Source organism: Pleurodeles waltl, chromosome 4_2 (genome assembly GCF_031143425.1).
Source record: "Pleurodeles waltl isolate 20211129_DDA chromosome 4_2, aPleWal1.hap1.20221129, whole genome shotgun sequence".
NCBI classification, from domain to species: Eukaryota; Metazoa; Chordata; class Amphibia; order Caudata; family Salamandridae; genus Pleurodeles; species Pleurodeles waltl.
In genome coordinates, this window is record NC_090443.1 from 408,649,616 (window position 1) to 408,666,252 (window position 16,637).

Sequence of the window (16,637 nt, forward strand, 5' to 3'; positions counted from 1 at the left end):
TTGTATTTCCTTTATAGCCTATTATGCTGACATATACAGCTTACTATGATACGTGGGGCTCCCTCTTCAACAACAGGGACTGATTCAAGCATGTGAATCTATGAAAGAAACCCCAATACTAGGGAAAACAGCTATAACTAGGACAAGAGAGTATGAAAAGAAAAAAAAAACACCTCCTTATATTTAAAGCATATGGCCAACACCCTGCAAACCATCATCCCATGTATTAAAGGCAAACGTGCTGAAAAGGCTGAATACTAACAAAAAAAACAGGCAAGAACATGTGTATCCTAATTACCACAGTGACTGAATGCCCAGTATCTAGTTGTTCTCGCAAGGTAGATGCAACAACATCACACTAAAGTGTAAATGGTTGAAGTCTTATGAAGGAGAACCTTGCCCTGAAAGCTGCTGCAGCACTGTCTCATGTTGACACCTCTTGCCTTTCTATATTCTTGTGCTCTCATTTGTACAATGTCAAATTGGCCATGGGAAGGGTTAGACACACAGTGCAACTATGCAGAGTAAGATATAAAAGCAATGGCAAAAAAAAAAAAGACAGGTCTTCTTTGTGGTGCATACCCGCAATGGAAGCAGGGAAAAGCTATGCACCGGTGAAATACCCCATACCATAGCGTTATCTAAAATCAAATGGCAAACATATATTTAAAAAATATACTAAACAGGCTGTTCCACAATGTGGATGTAATCTTTTTTTGTACAATTTCAGTTATGGTAATCTGTCATTTGATGGATGATCAACCAGTGTTGCGGGATCAACACCCATTCCACCTCCTGGATCTCCACGGCAGATGTGTACCACTGGTGTTCTTGACAATCCCCACCATAACACGGCCGCAGCTTCAGAAATCGTTTATTGTGCTAAGTCAGTGCTACGAGCCACAAATCTGCACATCATCTTTGATTAATTCCCTTTGTAGGGTAGCAGCTTTTCCAAAATGTACCTCAACGACAATTAATGGCAGAGACACAAGTAAACATATATATTTATTATACAGGATATTTCAATGCTTTTAGGTTCCATTCTAAAGTCTAGGGCTTTGTCACTCTTCACCAGGTGGTACATTTCAAGAAACAGAGTACTTTCCTCGCCTGCCCCACAACAAGATGATGTCACCGTAGCATCACTGTGCAACACGTGTTAGACAATTTAAATATAATTTTAAAACAAAAAATATTAAATCCCATCTATTTTAAGCAACATTTTTACACTTTATGAATCATTTCTTTAAAATAAACGTCTGCTGGTTTGGTCAAAACGACGAACGGAAAAATTAGGCCCTCCCACTTCCCATATTCCTCTGTCTCCAGAGGTCTGTACAGCGATGATCACCTTTTCATCACAAATAACTTTACCAGGTTGTAAACAAAAGTTGTTCATTTGGCTCTTTGGGCACCAAATATGTGCATTTCTATGAATATTTAATAGTTACAATAAGTGTCAATAAAGGATTCAGTGGTGAACGGTAGGATGGCTCATTGCTCCCTGCACCACTATGGTACACCTTGACCAAAGCAAAACGCAGTTGATGTCTTCACACCTTAACACATAAGACCCCTTAGATTTGAACTAACTTAACATTCTGTCACCATCGTGCAGTGTGAGGAGAGAATGTGGCTGTTCTGGCAAATGGAGTGGGGATACTCATGTGTTGGGAGCAAAAGTGGAGCTTGCTTGGTGACCTTGTTAACATGCCACACCATGGCTTGGTGGATGAATGATGCATTAGGATTGCAACATATTCCAAGTAGAAGCCCTTTTCAACAGTCCTAGAGCTATATGAGGGGAGGGTGCTTACATAATACCCATCATGAATATGTCAACATCAGATCCACAATGCAAACCGACACGGTCTCGTACTGTGAAGCTACTCACAATGCATTACTTCACTTTGAGCTCACCTTATCAATGATAGGGGTCTCTGGCAACTTTCATGCAAGAGGAAAGATAACAAGGAACCGGGATCCACAGAAGCATGTACTTAGGACATATGCCACTCACAGCATGGACTACATTATGATTCCAATACATCTGACATTGGGAGAACTGCAGTCTCTTCAAGCTTCCTTGTACCAGAGATAAAGCGGTGTTCCTCTTCCTGTTATCCTGCATGATGGAAAAGGGCACCCTCTTTGTTGAAGTAAAGCGCTCCTACTTGATGGATCGCTTCACAACAACTGTATTATTTCTGTGCTATTATATTCACCTTTTTTGTGTTTCTGTTTGTGTTAATATCATTCAGCGCATCACTCCATAGACAATGGCAGTGCCACCAACTCTCCTGAAGGGCAAGGCAGTAGAAATACACTTTCCCTACACAAGACCACTCACAACACAGTGTTGAATCTACAGGAGACCTCTGTACTCTCATTTTCACCCACAATCATTTTGGTGCCTTGTAATTGGAAGGGGGACATGAGACAGTCACCTCCATGCACAGAAACCACTAAGTGGTTGCAGAACTCTGGGACACGAAACATAAATCAGTGTTCTGTCAGTGCTTTATTGTTGCGATGCTGTGCTTATAAACTGCTGGCGTGGCAGGCCCCTCTAGTATTTTCAAAGTTTATAATTTGTGGGGGTCAGACAACAGCATGGGAGATGTAGGCTTTATCTACATAGATACTCACTTATTTTACTGGGAGTAAGAATAATAAAACTTCAAAGAAAAAAGTGGCAAATTAAATTAGGGAGTGTGGGCTGCCCAGAAGGGAAGGAAGGGAACTCACTTCAGTGAAGCACTCTTTCCAAAGATGACACTGGGGACAGACTGCCAGCTATAATTATCAAAAGGCTTCCAAGACAAATCAGGCCACAGGTCAGTTCACCTTCTTTCTATGATCAACACATTACCTTGGTTGCTCCATGATTCTCTAGCACCCCTATCCAAAAGTCTTTTATGGCAACTAGGCAATGTAATATTTTAAATGCATAATAAAGTTGTGGGTAGTAATAAAAAAAACTCTGATTATAACAATTGTTTTGTATTGTTTCTGTGTGGCATAACAACTAAGGTTCTAAATTAAAGCAATGAGTTAAAAAAAGTGGCAGTTATGAATAAGCAATAATGGAGAAACTCCTGTGGGCAGAGGAACAAGAGAGTTGAAATGGCTGTGGGGCCCTTTCTCAAGACACTTGAATAATGCTGAAAGTCCGGCTTCCTTTCTTTAATGGAGGAGTGTTGAAGAGTTCTTACAGAGGAGCATGGGATGACCTCTGCAGCTCCTGGGCGGATTTATGATGTTGCGTCTTAAGTGTCTATGTCTTATTTTTTCCACATCAGACTATGTGCTTTCTTTGGCTGGTTGCGAGGTCTGGGCCACGGGCTGCATCGGGGGTGATGCAGGTGGTGCAGTTGTGGCTGTTTTGATAGAGTTCAGGGTTTTGCTGAACCAGGAGTTTTTGGCAGCCTGGATTTCGTTCATCAGGGCTCCTCTCTGGTGTTCCAACTCCTGCAGATGAACAAGATAAAGCAAAATCAGATGGTTACAATCATCTGTGGGATATGTATACACAACCCTGATTGATGTTGTACACCTCATTCCTGAGCTGCACCACTTACTGGTGCTTGCGTACTAGAGTATCATATGTAGCTCTCCTAATGCACCTCAATAGTAGCCCATAACTATCTAGGCCATTCTAACAAAAAGACTTGAGAAGTATCTCCCAAAGCACTTCTAAAATGACAGGTAGCATCAACATACTGTTTCAGAGTGGGACACATACACCCCCAATACAGTCTGCTCTCCTCCCACAGCTTCAACAATAGATCTCAACCATGACCTAAAGCCTGCTCTCCTAGTCAGCAACTCTTATGACAGACAAGCCTACACACACACACACACACCACCAAAACACCTCAATTAACCGTCATAAGCAGCCACCCTACAATTCCAGTACACCCTGCTGTTTAGATTCACATGCACTTACTCAGTGCACGTCAATACTGACACCCAAAACCTCCTAATCCAGAGGTTCTCGCCTCACACAGCCGTGATGTATCTCAATCCTGAGAAGTCACACCCACTGTAGAACATGGAACCCCTTTCTTACCTTTTGTACACTTTGCTAAAGCAGTCAAATGTAAGCTACAAAACTTTGAGGGCTTCACGTACTAATATCCCAAATAAGAAATTGTGAACTGAGACATACTGATTCACAATTGCTTATCTGGAATGTGTAATAAGGGATTCAGTAGAAGAAGTCACAAGTTGTGCACCAGTTTCTACCAAATACATTTATTTTGTAAACCAACCTATGTATTAAAACAAGGAGGCAATTCAGCCTACTTCATTATTTTGCAATTTGCGACCCAGTACCACTGCCTAGTCATAAGTGTAGTCAGCAGACCATCATGTTTGTGATTGCTTTTAAATAAAATAATTTTTCAAATACAGGCCTTTTTCCAAACAGGAAAATGGGATACATTTTTAAAAAAGGAGAAGTTTTAAAACCATTTTATTTTTAGTAATAGGCTGCTCCCAAAAAGATGTTGCTATCCACATTCACAAAGGTGATGGGGGTTTCTTGATGGGACCCCTGCTCGTTTGCAAATGGCTTAGCAACTGCTTTGAGGAGGTGGTAAAATATGAATATTATGCGACCAGATTTTGGTTGCAAAATATTAATACACAGTGCTTAAGGAATCAATATCTGGAAGGGACACCCTTAACATGTCCTTTCCAAATAATGTTTTTTTTGTATTTGCAAACCCAAACTGTGATTTAGTAACATGTTACCCAGCTGCAATCTCTGTTTTTGTGAATACAAAAACGCCATTTTGTGTACGCAAAAGCTCAGATTTCACAAATCCTGAGCCTTTACAACTGTAAACATTTTTGTATATGAGGACTGAGTTCCTTCTCCAATCACCGAGCAGTTTTAGATAGAATTGCTACAAGTCTTAAATGACCTTTAAGACTGTGAATGGATCAAATCTCTAGAGTTCACATTTGACGGATCTCTTAAACATGACCTCCATATCACCTGAAGCTGCTCAGCAACATCATACTTCATACCAGAAAGTGCTCTGCAACCCTAAGGTGCAGCCCATTATGTTGCAGCCTGCTACATCCATTGCTGGTACTGGCTCCATAGAGGCATATTTTAATGACTTCTTGTGCTGCATCCTGCTCCTCAATGATTTCTAGAAGTTGGGTTTGGTACTCCATCGTTACACTATTATATAGGTGTTATATGCCTTGTGTCGAAGTTACATAAATGCCAGTGCTAATTTAAAGCCTTGAAGGCAGCGGTCTTACAGAGCATTCCCCATATGGCCACAAGCATGCACCAGATGAATAAGCATTGTACATCCTACAGATCTCGCCTATGCAAGATTTATTGGTTTGTTAATGTTAACCCAAGTTGTACAGCAGTGGGAATGCCGTGCAGCCTGTTTAAAAGTAAATTTTAAAAAAGTAGTATGACACGGCCAACTCTGGGCGTGTCATACTTTCAACCATGCTGCACAGCAGCATGTGCAAAATGGCGTAAAAACATTGAAAAAGGCAAATAAAAGTGCTCTTTTTTTTTTTGTCATTTTTTTTTTTTAAGCCATGGTGTACAGCAGTGAGACTGATGTGCAACACGGTTGAAACTTGCTTGACTCCCTGCACCCAGAATTTGTTCTTACAGCAAGAACCTGTTTTTTTGTTGGCCGTAGGACTCAGTGCATGTTACCCCTGCTAAACAGTAGTAAAGTGTGCGCTCATCCCTTTAAACATGGTAAAATTGGTATATGCATGATTGGCACATTTAATTTAATTTATTTACAAGTCACTAGTGTATGGCACTATTTGTACCAAGGGCCTGTAAATTAAATGCTACTAGTGGGCTGCAGCACTCGTTGTGCAGCTGACTAAAGTAGCTCCCTAAATCATGTATCAAGCCTGTCATTGTGGCCTGGCAAAATAAACCTTTGGCAGGCCTAAACCTTTTTTTACTATTAAGCCATACTTAAAGTACACCATAAATGCTCGTAGGGTAGGGTGCAGAGTGGTATTTAAAAAGCAGGACATGCTTCTTTAAGGTTTTACCTGTCCTGGTAGTGAAAAACTATAACCCAAAGGTATTTTTCACTGCGCAAGGTTAACCTCCCATAGATTAACACTAGTTTACCATTGTTGAAAATGGCCATTTTTGCTGGGTTATCCCCAAATGTTTTGCCTCTGACCTCCTGTTTTTGACTGTGTGCTGAATTTTGTTTTTACTGGCTTCAGGACACTGCTGACCAGTGCTAAAATGCAAGTGCTCCCAGTCTAAATTGTATTGGTGATTGGTTTATCCATGATTGGCATATTCGATTAACCAGTAAGTCCCTAGCAAAGTGCATTATGTGTGCTCAGGGACTGAAAGTCAAATACTACTAGTGAGCCTGCAGCCCTGATTGTGCCACCACATAAGTAGCCCTGTAAACATGTCTGAGATCTGCCACTGCAGTGTTTGGGTAAGCAGTTTTGAACTGCCATTCGACCTGGCAAGTGCATCCACCTGCCAGACCCAAACCTTCCCTTTTACTACATGTAAAAAAAAAAAAGAATTAAAAAAGGACCAAGACAGCACCATGGGCAGGGAGCAGTGTATTTAAAAGGTGGGACATACAATGGTGTGTTTTACATGTCCCGATAGTGAAATACTGCTAAATTTGTTTTTAACTATGGCAAGGACTATCTCTCACATTGGTTAAAATGGGGATTGCCTTGAAATATCTTTTAAGTGTAGTTTCCCACTGGGAGTAGAGACAGATATGTGGAGTTTGGGGTCTCTGAACTCTAAATTTAAAAATACATCTTTTGGTGAAGTTGTTTTTTAAATTGTAAGTTTGAAAATGCCACTTTTAGAAAGTGGGCATTTTCTTGCTTAACCATTCAGTGTCTCTGCCTCTCTGTGGAATACACGTCGGATGACAGTTGGGCTGTTTGTGAATTCACTCTAGACAGTCACACAAAGGGAGCTGAGGTGTGCCTTGCATTTTCTGATGGGTCTTCCTGAGCTATAGTGGTGGGAGGAGCTGACACTTGCACCAGACTAGGGCTGTGCCTGTACTCACAGAAAGCAGTCCCTAACCCCCTAGAGTGTGTCTGGGGCAAGGACAGGAAAAGGCATTGTCTTGTGCACTACAAAAATTTCTATTTGAAGTTTGGCTATTTCAAAGATAGAAATGGTTTTAAGTACTGGACCTCTAATCCCACAAAGTAAGAACACTTCTGGACTGAACACATTCTGCTAGCAAGACCAGCTGGATGCTGTAGGAAGGACTGCCACTCTGCCTGTTGCTTTGTTGTGGTGGCCTGCTGCTTGCTGCTTCTGTCCTGGGAGTGAAAGGACTGGACTTTGCTTTCTACATCCTGCTTTTCAAGGCTCTCCAATGGCTCGAACTGAGCTTGCCTCCTGTTAAGAAGTCTCAGGGACATCTAAGACATCATCTGCCAGTGCCTGGGCTCTTCTGCCGAGAGTGCCGACTTGCCACATGATGCCAGCTTCAGTCTCTGGGCCCCTGGAAGCACAAGCTGGTGACCTGAAGGAGAAAATCCATGCACCAACACGATACGGCTGCAATATTCATGCAATGCCGGAAGAATTGACACAGTGCCTGTCTTGCGGTTGAAGAATCAATGCAGCACCTGTTGCACTGCGGTTCCATCATCACAGAGAGTCTGGATTTTCCAGGCATCATCCTTTGGCATCAATTTCTCATTGACCCTGCACCACAGTAAGAGACTGAGGCTACATGTACGAAAATCAATGCATTGCCTTTCCTGTGAGGAAATAATCAATACATCACCTCCCCTGCCAGTAAAGAACTGATGTATCATCTCACCTGCAAGGAAAGAATGGAGGCATCACCTTCCCTGCGCAGTAAGGAACCGATGCACCGCTTTGCTTTTTCAATACCTCACCTCCCCTGCAGCCCGCATCAGCTTTATTTTTTACGCATCCCAGGGACTTTGTGCTAAAAATATGCAACCGATGATTCCTAGGGACTTAGACTCATTTAAACATTTAAAAAGTGAGATCTTTACTTGTGTATGTTGGATTTATGTTGTTTTTGTCTTGTTGTACTCAGATAAATATTGGTTATTCTTAAAAAGTGGTGTGGAGTACTTTTGTGGTGTTTTCACTGTGTTACTGTGCGTTGTACAAATACTTCACACAATGATTCTGGGATAAGCCTGACTGCTTGAGTCAAGCTACTAAGGGGATGAGCAGGGGTTATCTTAGCTGTGTGGCTTCCTTACCCTGACTAGAGTGAGGGTCCCTACTTGGACAGGGTGCAAACCACTGCTAACTAGAGATCCAATTTCTAACAACCATAATAATATAATAAGCAATAAATTCAGTTTGGAAGAAGCTAAATGAATACTTCTTTCACTCATTTTAATGGTAATTTAAAATGCTCGTTAATGGTAAAGTTGAATTTTAAATTAATATTTTAGAAGTGCACTTCTTACAAAAATATAATTTCCCTGCCTAAGCTTGGAGGTGGGTGGCCTGCAGCCCCAAGGCTATTGATTGCTCCCACACTGGTAAATGTGTATTGGGCCCAGACAGTAGGCAAAAGGCCTGGGTGTAGAAGGGAGTGGGTCTTTGACAGGATGGCTGTGGAGGACCTATGCCCTGCCCTAATTACACTTCAAAGGGATCTGCCCCAGCACGCGCAAAGGAAACTAACACCCAACCTGTCCCTTCCTTTTGTTTCACAAGCTAGGCTGGAGCTACACCCATGGAAGAACATACCAGAACTGGTTTACGGGGTAGACAAGTGTTTGTCCCCCACCCTCACACTGGCACTAAGTATGAAACTGGCACCCTCAGGACCCAACGTTCTCTGGACCTGAGAAGAACAAAAGGAGGACTGCTCTGCTATCTGTCACCTGAGAAGAGACCTGGTAGCTGGACCTGCACGCCCTCCTGAACCTGGACAAGAAGTGGACTTCAAATATCATATGGCTGACTTCCTGTTAGAGCTACAGGGACACAACAAGCAGCAAGAGGCCTTTTTCTGGAACTGTCTAGCTGATCAGGACTGGAAACTGCTGTGGCCTCTACCTGCCACCCTCTGAGTCTCTAAGTGCCGCCCTGAGAGGCTTTACAAGTGTACTCATGTGGTGGATTAGGATTTACAGGACTAAAATCAGAAGGTAAAGTCTTTGACCAGGACAGTTCCAGTTGGTGTATCTGACCTGTGCTCCCTCATGGTCAGTTTCAAATTTTGTTTAGGTCCTGTTATACCATGACCATTGACTATTATTGCCTCTTTGTGCTTCTTGCCACAGTTTTTACTTAAACATTTACAAATTCATATATCCTGTTCCTCTTATTGGATTGTTGTCATTTTGTTTATTAAATTATACTTTATTTTTCTAATTCATTTTGGGATTTGTTTATTGTTTTGCATTTCAACTTTGTTACTGTTAGTACTTCATAAATAATTTACACAATGCCTTTAAGTTAAGCCTGACTGCCAAGCTACAAGACGGTTAAGCACAAGTTTATTTAGTGACTTTTGTGATTCACCCTGACCAGGATTGTGATTATTATTTGAGGTGGGTTCTCACAACCTCAACTAATACCCCAGTCTCTTATACCTTTCTACCTGGATTTCATTTGCCACCACCACAATCGTAGAACCTAAGCCTCCTTGGTGCTTTAGTCTTCTCTCTGGCACCAACATTGAAGCCTCCATTAACATGAAAGTCATTGCTGCAATACACCCATTCCCTTCCAAGTCACATCACACCTCCAGCCTCCACTGACTTAGCAAACATGACTGTGTTCTTAGCCTGAAGTCTTCTTCCTCATCATATGATGAAACAAGTCTCCACCATCACAGACATCCCATTGCCTCCAAAGTCCAACCCAGCATGAGCGATCTTTTAAACTACAGATGGCAGGTTCGGCTTCCCTTTCACTCAACAACAACACCTGGTGCAAAGTGTCTGACTAGAGTGGATGTAGCAAAAGTCATGTCATCATAACTGGAGCTTGGAGCTGGGCTCCAGCAAAGGAGATACAGCTGGCTCCATGTCATATAGGTCTTCTTGGATGTCAAGAACCTGAGTCTAGCTTACAACGAAAAAGCTGTGCCACTGTCCTGGGTTATGGAACAGTCCTTAAGCAGAGAAGACCATCGGCATACTGCCACCCAACAGTCTACTTGGGTGGAAAGCGCCAAGCAGAGGCTTTGCCACTGTACCTGGATTTTGCACTTGGCCTCCACCAACTGCAATTTGGTCTGTGCCAGCTCCAGCTCCATCTGCCTCAGGTGCTTTTCCAGTAGGACCTTCTCATCGTCTGATGCTTCAGCACTAAGCGGGTCTTTCCCCAAAACACAGGGGCGTAGTGTTCCTTCTTTACTGAAGATCTCGCTGCAGTGTGTGCAGGACATCACTTTGCTCTGTGAGGGAAGACCGAATCAAGTAAGCAAAGCTCAAGTTAATCTTACATCTAAAGAACAAACCAACATTTTTTTAATACATTTTTAAATGGATTTTAAAAGCAGTTCAGGACCAGCCTGCAGGGGGACACAATCATGCATTATACTTATACAACATATGTAGCACACACAAACCCCGAAGTATCTGCAACAATGTGTGAAGGTTGAACATGTATAACTGAGAAAAATATTTTAAATGGCCAAAGAGAGCTCAGATGGTAACATTCGAGACACAGACACCTGGCCTAAAATGGAGTGGCTAGGCACTGTTGCCGGACACAGAGCTGACAACCACTTACAAAGATCTGAAGATTCTATTGCTGTGTCCACCTGTAGCACTACGGATGTAACTTATATGTAACTTAAATGTGAGTATACATTTGCTGGGAACTCCCACAGAACTAAAGATGAGCAGACTAAGATGTGGGAAAAGCATTGCTGTGAAGAGTTCTAGAACTCCAAACAACCTATGAGGTCCTGGCGTAATCGCAGAAAATGTTTGAGGAGCTGCAGAAAGAAGATTTAACATGTGGGGGTGCTAATGCTGCAAACTCCTGCAGAGGAGCAAGGATGAGGGACTGTCCGCACCAGAAATGCCCAGAGCAAAAGGCAACTAATCTAGCATACAGACCACCAGACAATTGGTCTACAAGGTGGGGATGTTAGCTGGGGACAGTGCAGTAGACAGCTGATCTAAGATGTGAGGGTATTAGTGCTGGAAATGCCTTCAGAGCAGCAGCTAACTCACCTAAATTGTGGGGATGTTAGTGCTGAAAACACCTACATAACAGCCGATAACTGACCTAGGATGTCAGGGTGTTAACAGTGGAAACACCTATAGAGCAACAGACATATGATCTAATGTGCTGGGATTTTAGTATTGGGTCCTTACAGGGCAGAAGTCACTGTTGCTGGAGATACGACCCTCACAATTTAGGTATATTATGATATTTTCCTCAGCAGTTTGAAGCTTACCATCACAAATGTGCTTAGTTTGTAAATTCTGGGTTGAGATGCTCTGGTTCCAGGGTCCATTTTATGTGGTCCACTTTGCACTGTGTAAACATTTAGGAGTTCCTGACCTCCAATCTAACAAAGTATAATCTCTCATGCTCAAGGAAGTGCCTGTGCAGGCCTGTGTAGCTTGGATATTTGGGTGCATCCCCAGACGAGAATATCAAATTGAGCCTGTGCTAAACAACCCCTAAAACTCAAGACAACAAATGTAGCACACTCCTGCAGGCTACTGCCTGTCACCCTCCATGCTACATTCTTCCGAGCATACCTTCACCATCTCCAACTCTTCCTTGTTAGCCGTCTGCTGCTTCTCCAGCCTGGTGCTCAACTGTGAACAAATCTAATAGAGAGAAACACAAAATGTTCATACTGCTTGGCGAATCAGGTACACTAAACTGTCACTTTCAAATATTAGTTGCCACTTTCCAGGCCTCTTTGGACAAATGCAGCAGCCTCACCTGTTTATATTCTGCAATAATTGCTGTGGTCTTCTTGATTTCTAATTCTGCCTTTTCCAACTGTTTCCGGAAAACTTCCTTCAGCTGTGTGGGAAAAATAGAAAGTTTAATTCCTAGAAAATTTGGTAACTTAAGGTCAATTAATCATAGTGGAGGTCAGCTATAGGATACCAGAAGGGATTTAATGACTACTCTAAAAAACTTATTTGCATCTCAGAAAAAAGATACCAATAATTTGCCACAGTTAACAAGCACCAGTAAAGCCAAAAAGTATAGCCTTTTTTTTTTTTTTTAAGGGGAAGCGTTTGGTAATAATTGGTCAGCTTTGTGTGTGTTGCTCCCTGTAGTCCTAAAAGAAAACTCCCATAATGAAGCAAAATCTTGCACTACAGGACTAAGCTGGGAATGAGGCCTCTGATGAACAGACTGCAGTAACAGTGTTAAGCTGTACAATGAAATGAGTGTTGTAAAAAGGAATCAGAAGATGAAGTTTGTGTTGCAAAATTAAAAGGCATTAAATGATGTTTAGTTGATATTTTTGATAAGGGGGGTGGCTTTCACTGCATCTTTAAAAAAAAGCATGTGTGCATGCATATCTTTACTTCGTGAACAAAGACTGCATATCTAATAACTTCTCATCATAACAGCAAACTAGAACAAATGAACATGAAAAGATGATTAGCGAATAGCACTGTGAATATCTTTGCCTTTCATAAAGACAAACCACACACACTTCCTAAACAATAAAGCCACAAAGCAACAATTAAATTGTCATAGTGTCAGCAAAGTCAATACATAACAGAACACAAAATGACTCTGGATTACAAGCAACACATCATATTTTATCTACTGTATGAACGAGTTACTTACCTTCCGTAACGACTTTTCTGGTGGATACATTAGCTACCTGTGGATTCCTCACCTCATGAATATTCCCATTGCGCCAGCATTCGACGGAAATCTTCTTCCTAGCTTCTGCACGTCGACGAGGACGTCACAACTGCCCACGCGACGCCGTCTGACGTCATACAGGCAATAAGAGGTCCTCGCCGACGTCAGTACCAACATTTTTTTACGTGCCTGAGAATAATAGGCCATTGAGATGAAAGAACAAATTGCAAAATTTAATGATATTCTAAATAATTACATCATTCTAACCACTCAATTCTTTTTTTTTTTTAAACAAATAAATAAATATATGAGCAATATATATACATATGAACATATATATAGAATATATATAAGTCCTCAAAACAAAGAGGAGCACACTCAAGAATTACTTGGTTAGACCAGACAGGCAACGGGGAGGCGGGTGGGACCGTGAGGAATCCAAAGGTAGCTAATGTATCCACCAGAAAAGTCGTTACCGAAGGTAAGTAACTCGTTCTTCTGATGGATACAACTACCTGTGGATTCCTCACCTCATGAATAGAGTCCCAAAGCAGTACCGCACTCGGTGGAGGGCGCCTGAAAGTTCAAACCAAGAAATCCTGCAGCACCGACCGTGCAAAATGGCCGTCCCTTCTGACCTCAGAGTCCAAACAGTAATGCTTCGCAAAAGTGTGAAGGGACGACCAAGTTGCGGCCTTGCAGATGTCAACCACAGGAACACCCCTAGCCAAGGCCGAAGAGGCCGATTTAGCTCCGGTGGAATGAGCTCTTATACCATCATGGGGTTCTTTCTTTGCTAAAGAGTAACACATTTTAATGCAAAGAACAACCCACCTGGAGAGTGTTCTCTTGTGTGCCTTTCCTTTCCTCTTTCCCACGTACCCGATGAAGAGCTGATCCTCCAGCCTGAAATCCTTTGTTCTGTCTATATAAAAGCTTAGCACTCTCTTTGGATCTAAGCGATGAAGTCTCTCTTCTTCCTTTGAAGGATGAGGTGGAGGATAAAACGTGGAAAGAGTAATCGTCTGGGACATATGAAAGGGTGAAACAACCTTCGGAAGGAAAGCAGCCTTGGTCCTCAACACCACCTTATCCCCATAAAAAGATGTATAAGGGGGTTTTACAGATAGAGCTTGCAACTCACTCACTCTCCTTGCAGAAGTAATTGCAACCAGAAAGACCATCTTTAGGACCAATAATCTCATGGGGCAAGAGTGCATAGGCTCAAAAGGGGACCGCATAAGGAAAGTTAGAACCAAGTTCAAATCCCATTGAGGCATAACGAAAGGAGTGGGAGGGAATTTATTCATAAGACCCTTCAATAACCTAAGTACTATAGGGGATTTAAACAAAGAAGGTTGGTCTGGAAGGCAAATAAAGGCTGAAAGAGCAGACAAGTATCCCTTAACCGTGGCCACTGCACAACCCCTCTGTGCTAGAGACAATGCAAAAGATATAACATCCGACAAGTGAGCACGTAAGGGATCAATCTGCCTCTCTCCACACCAAACCACAAATTTAGACCACCTATTAGCGTAGATAGATTTAGTGGAGTGTCGCCTGGCTGCTAAGATAACATCCACTACATCAGGTGGGAGAGAGAAAGAACTCAGGTTGCCCCGTTCAATATCCAGGCATGAAGGTGCAGGCTCTGGAGGTGGGGGTGTAAAACCTGCCCCTGCGACTGCGAGAGGAGGTCTGCCCTGAGTGGGAGACGGAGCGGAGGGCACAGTGAGAGTTGGAGAAGGTCCGTTTACCATACCCTCCTTGGCCAATCCGGAGCTATTAAGATGACTTGGGCCCGGTCTTGGCGTATTTTCCTCAATACTTGAGGGATCAAGGGTATGGGGGGAAACGCGTAAAGCAACTGGTCGCACCAGGTCCTCTGAAACGCATCCCCCAATGCTCCCTGTACCGGATACTGGAGACTGCAGAATAACGGTCAGTGCGAGTTTTCCCGGGTGGCAAACAGATCTATCCGAGGAAACCCCCACATCTGGAAGATTAGACGGACTTGATCTGGATGGAGACGCCACTCGTGATCGGCCGAGAAATGGCGACTGAGACTGTCTGCACGTACGTTCAAGACTCCAGCCAGATGATTTGCTATCAAGCAAATCCGATGGTCCTTTGCCCAGGACCATAGCCGAAGAGCTTCTCTGTAGAGAAGGTACGACCCTACCCCTCCCTGTTTGTTCATATACCACATTGCGGTAGTATTGTCCGTTAGGACCTGAACCGACTGACCGCGAAGGGATGGGAGGAAGGCCTTGAGAGCCAGACGTACGGCCCGTAACTCCAACAGATTGATATGAAACATCTGTTCTACTGGAGACCAAAGACCTTTGATTTCCAGGTCCCCCAGATGAGCTCCCCACCTTAGAGTGGAAGCATCCGTTATTACTGTGGCCACCGGTGGAGCTTGCGAGAAAGGCCTTCCTCGGGAAAGATTGCCGTCCGCAATCCACCACTTCAAATCCGTGGCAGCATCTCTGGAGATCCTCACCAAGCCTTCGAGATCTCCTTTGTGTTGAGACCACTGCCTTCGGAGGCACCACTGAAGAGCCCTCATGTGCCAGCGAGCATGCTTGACCAACAGTATGCAGGAGGCAAACAGACCGAGCAGACGTAGGACCTTGAGGACTGGAATGACCGCTCCACTTTGAAACATTGGAACCAACGCCTAAATGTCCTGAATCCGCTGAGGCGGAGGAAAGGCTCGATTCAATGTTGTATCCAGAACTGCCCCTATGAACAGGAGGCGCTGAGAGGGCTCTAGGTGAGATTTGGGCACGTTCACCGAAAAGCCCAGGTCGAACAACAACTGGGTTGTTGACTGTAGGTGATGCAACACGAGCTCTGGAGACCTGGCTTTGATCAACCAGTCGTCCAGATAAGGAAATACTGCTATCCCCTTCCTTCTGAGCTCTGCCGCAACCACCGACATCACCTTAGTGAAGACTCGAGGTGCTGAAGTAAGACCAAACGGAAGGACCACAAACTGATAGTGCTGCAACCCCACCACAAACCGGAGATACTTCCTGTGCGACTTGAGTATCGGGATATGAAAGTAAGCATCCTGCAAGTCGACAGACACCATCCAATCTCCATTGTTCAACGCCAATAGCACCTGAGCTAGGGTCAGCATCTTGAACTTTTCCTGTTTGAGGAACCAATTCAAGATCCTTAGGTCCAGGATTGGTCTCACCCGTCCATCCTTCTTGGGAATCAGGAAGTACCTCGAGTAACAACCCTGACCCCTTTCCTGCTCTGGGACCAACTCCACCGCGCCCTTTGAAAGGAGGACTTGAACCTCCTGTTCTAACAACAGGAGGTGTTCTTCTGAACAATAAGATGGGCGGGGCGGGATGGGGGGCGGAAACTCCCGAAAGAGAAGGGTATAGCCCTTTCTCACAATGCTGGTAATCCAGGAGTCTGATGTTATGACCTCCCACTTGTGGAGAAAATTCAATAACCTCCCCCCCCTACAGGAGTGGAGTGAGTTGGAATTGGTGGAAGCCTAAGGCTGCTTCCCCTGCTGCACCCCTCCAGAGGAAGAGGAAGAGGCAGAGTGCTGCTGAGTTGCTCCCCTGGTACGGACCCTACCCCTCCCTCTGAAAGATCTATAGGAGAGAGCAGAGGTAGGTTGCTGGAATTTCCCTCGAAAGGAGGAGGAGGAGGAACCACGACCAAATCCTCGAAACCTCCTAAAAAATCTGGAGGAAGTAGAAGAAGTGGCTTGCAAACCCAGCGACTTGGCCGTGGCCCTACTGTCTTTGAACCTTTCTAAGGCCGAATCCGCCTTGGCACC

The 16,637-nt window shown here is 43.6% G+C and overlaps 1 protein-coding gene across 8 annotated transcripts in view; it reads right to left on the bottom strand.

Moving 5' to 3' along the window:
* Window positions 1-995: 995 nt before the first annotated feature.
* RABGAP1L (RAB GTPase activating protein 1 like) overlaps window positions 996-16,637 on the bottom strand; it is a 1,234,468-nt gene continuing 1,218,826 nt past the window's right edge. For all 8 annotated transcript variants that reach the window (XM_069231590.1, XM_069231591.1, XM_069231592.1 and 5 more), the window contains 4 exons: window positions 11,936-12,019; window positions 11,746-11,817; window positions 10,221-10,421; window positions 996-3,474 (listed from right to left, as the gene is read on the bottom strand). In XM_069231590.1, coding sequence (XP_069087691.1) covers window positions 3,307-3,474; window positions 10,221-10,421; window positions 11,746-11,817; window positions 11,936-12,019 — 525 coding nt within the window. In that variant the 3' untranslated portion in view covers window positions 996-3,306. The remainder of the gene's footprint in view (window positions 3,475-10,220; window positions 10,422-11,745; window positions 11,818-11,935; window positions 12,020-16,637) is intronic.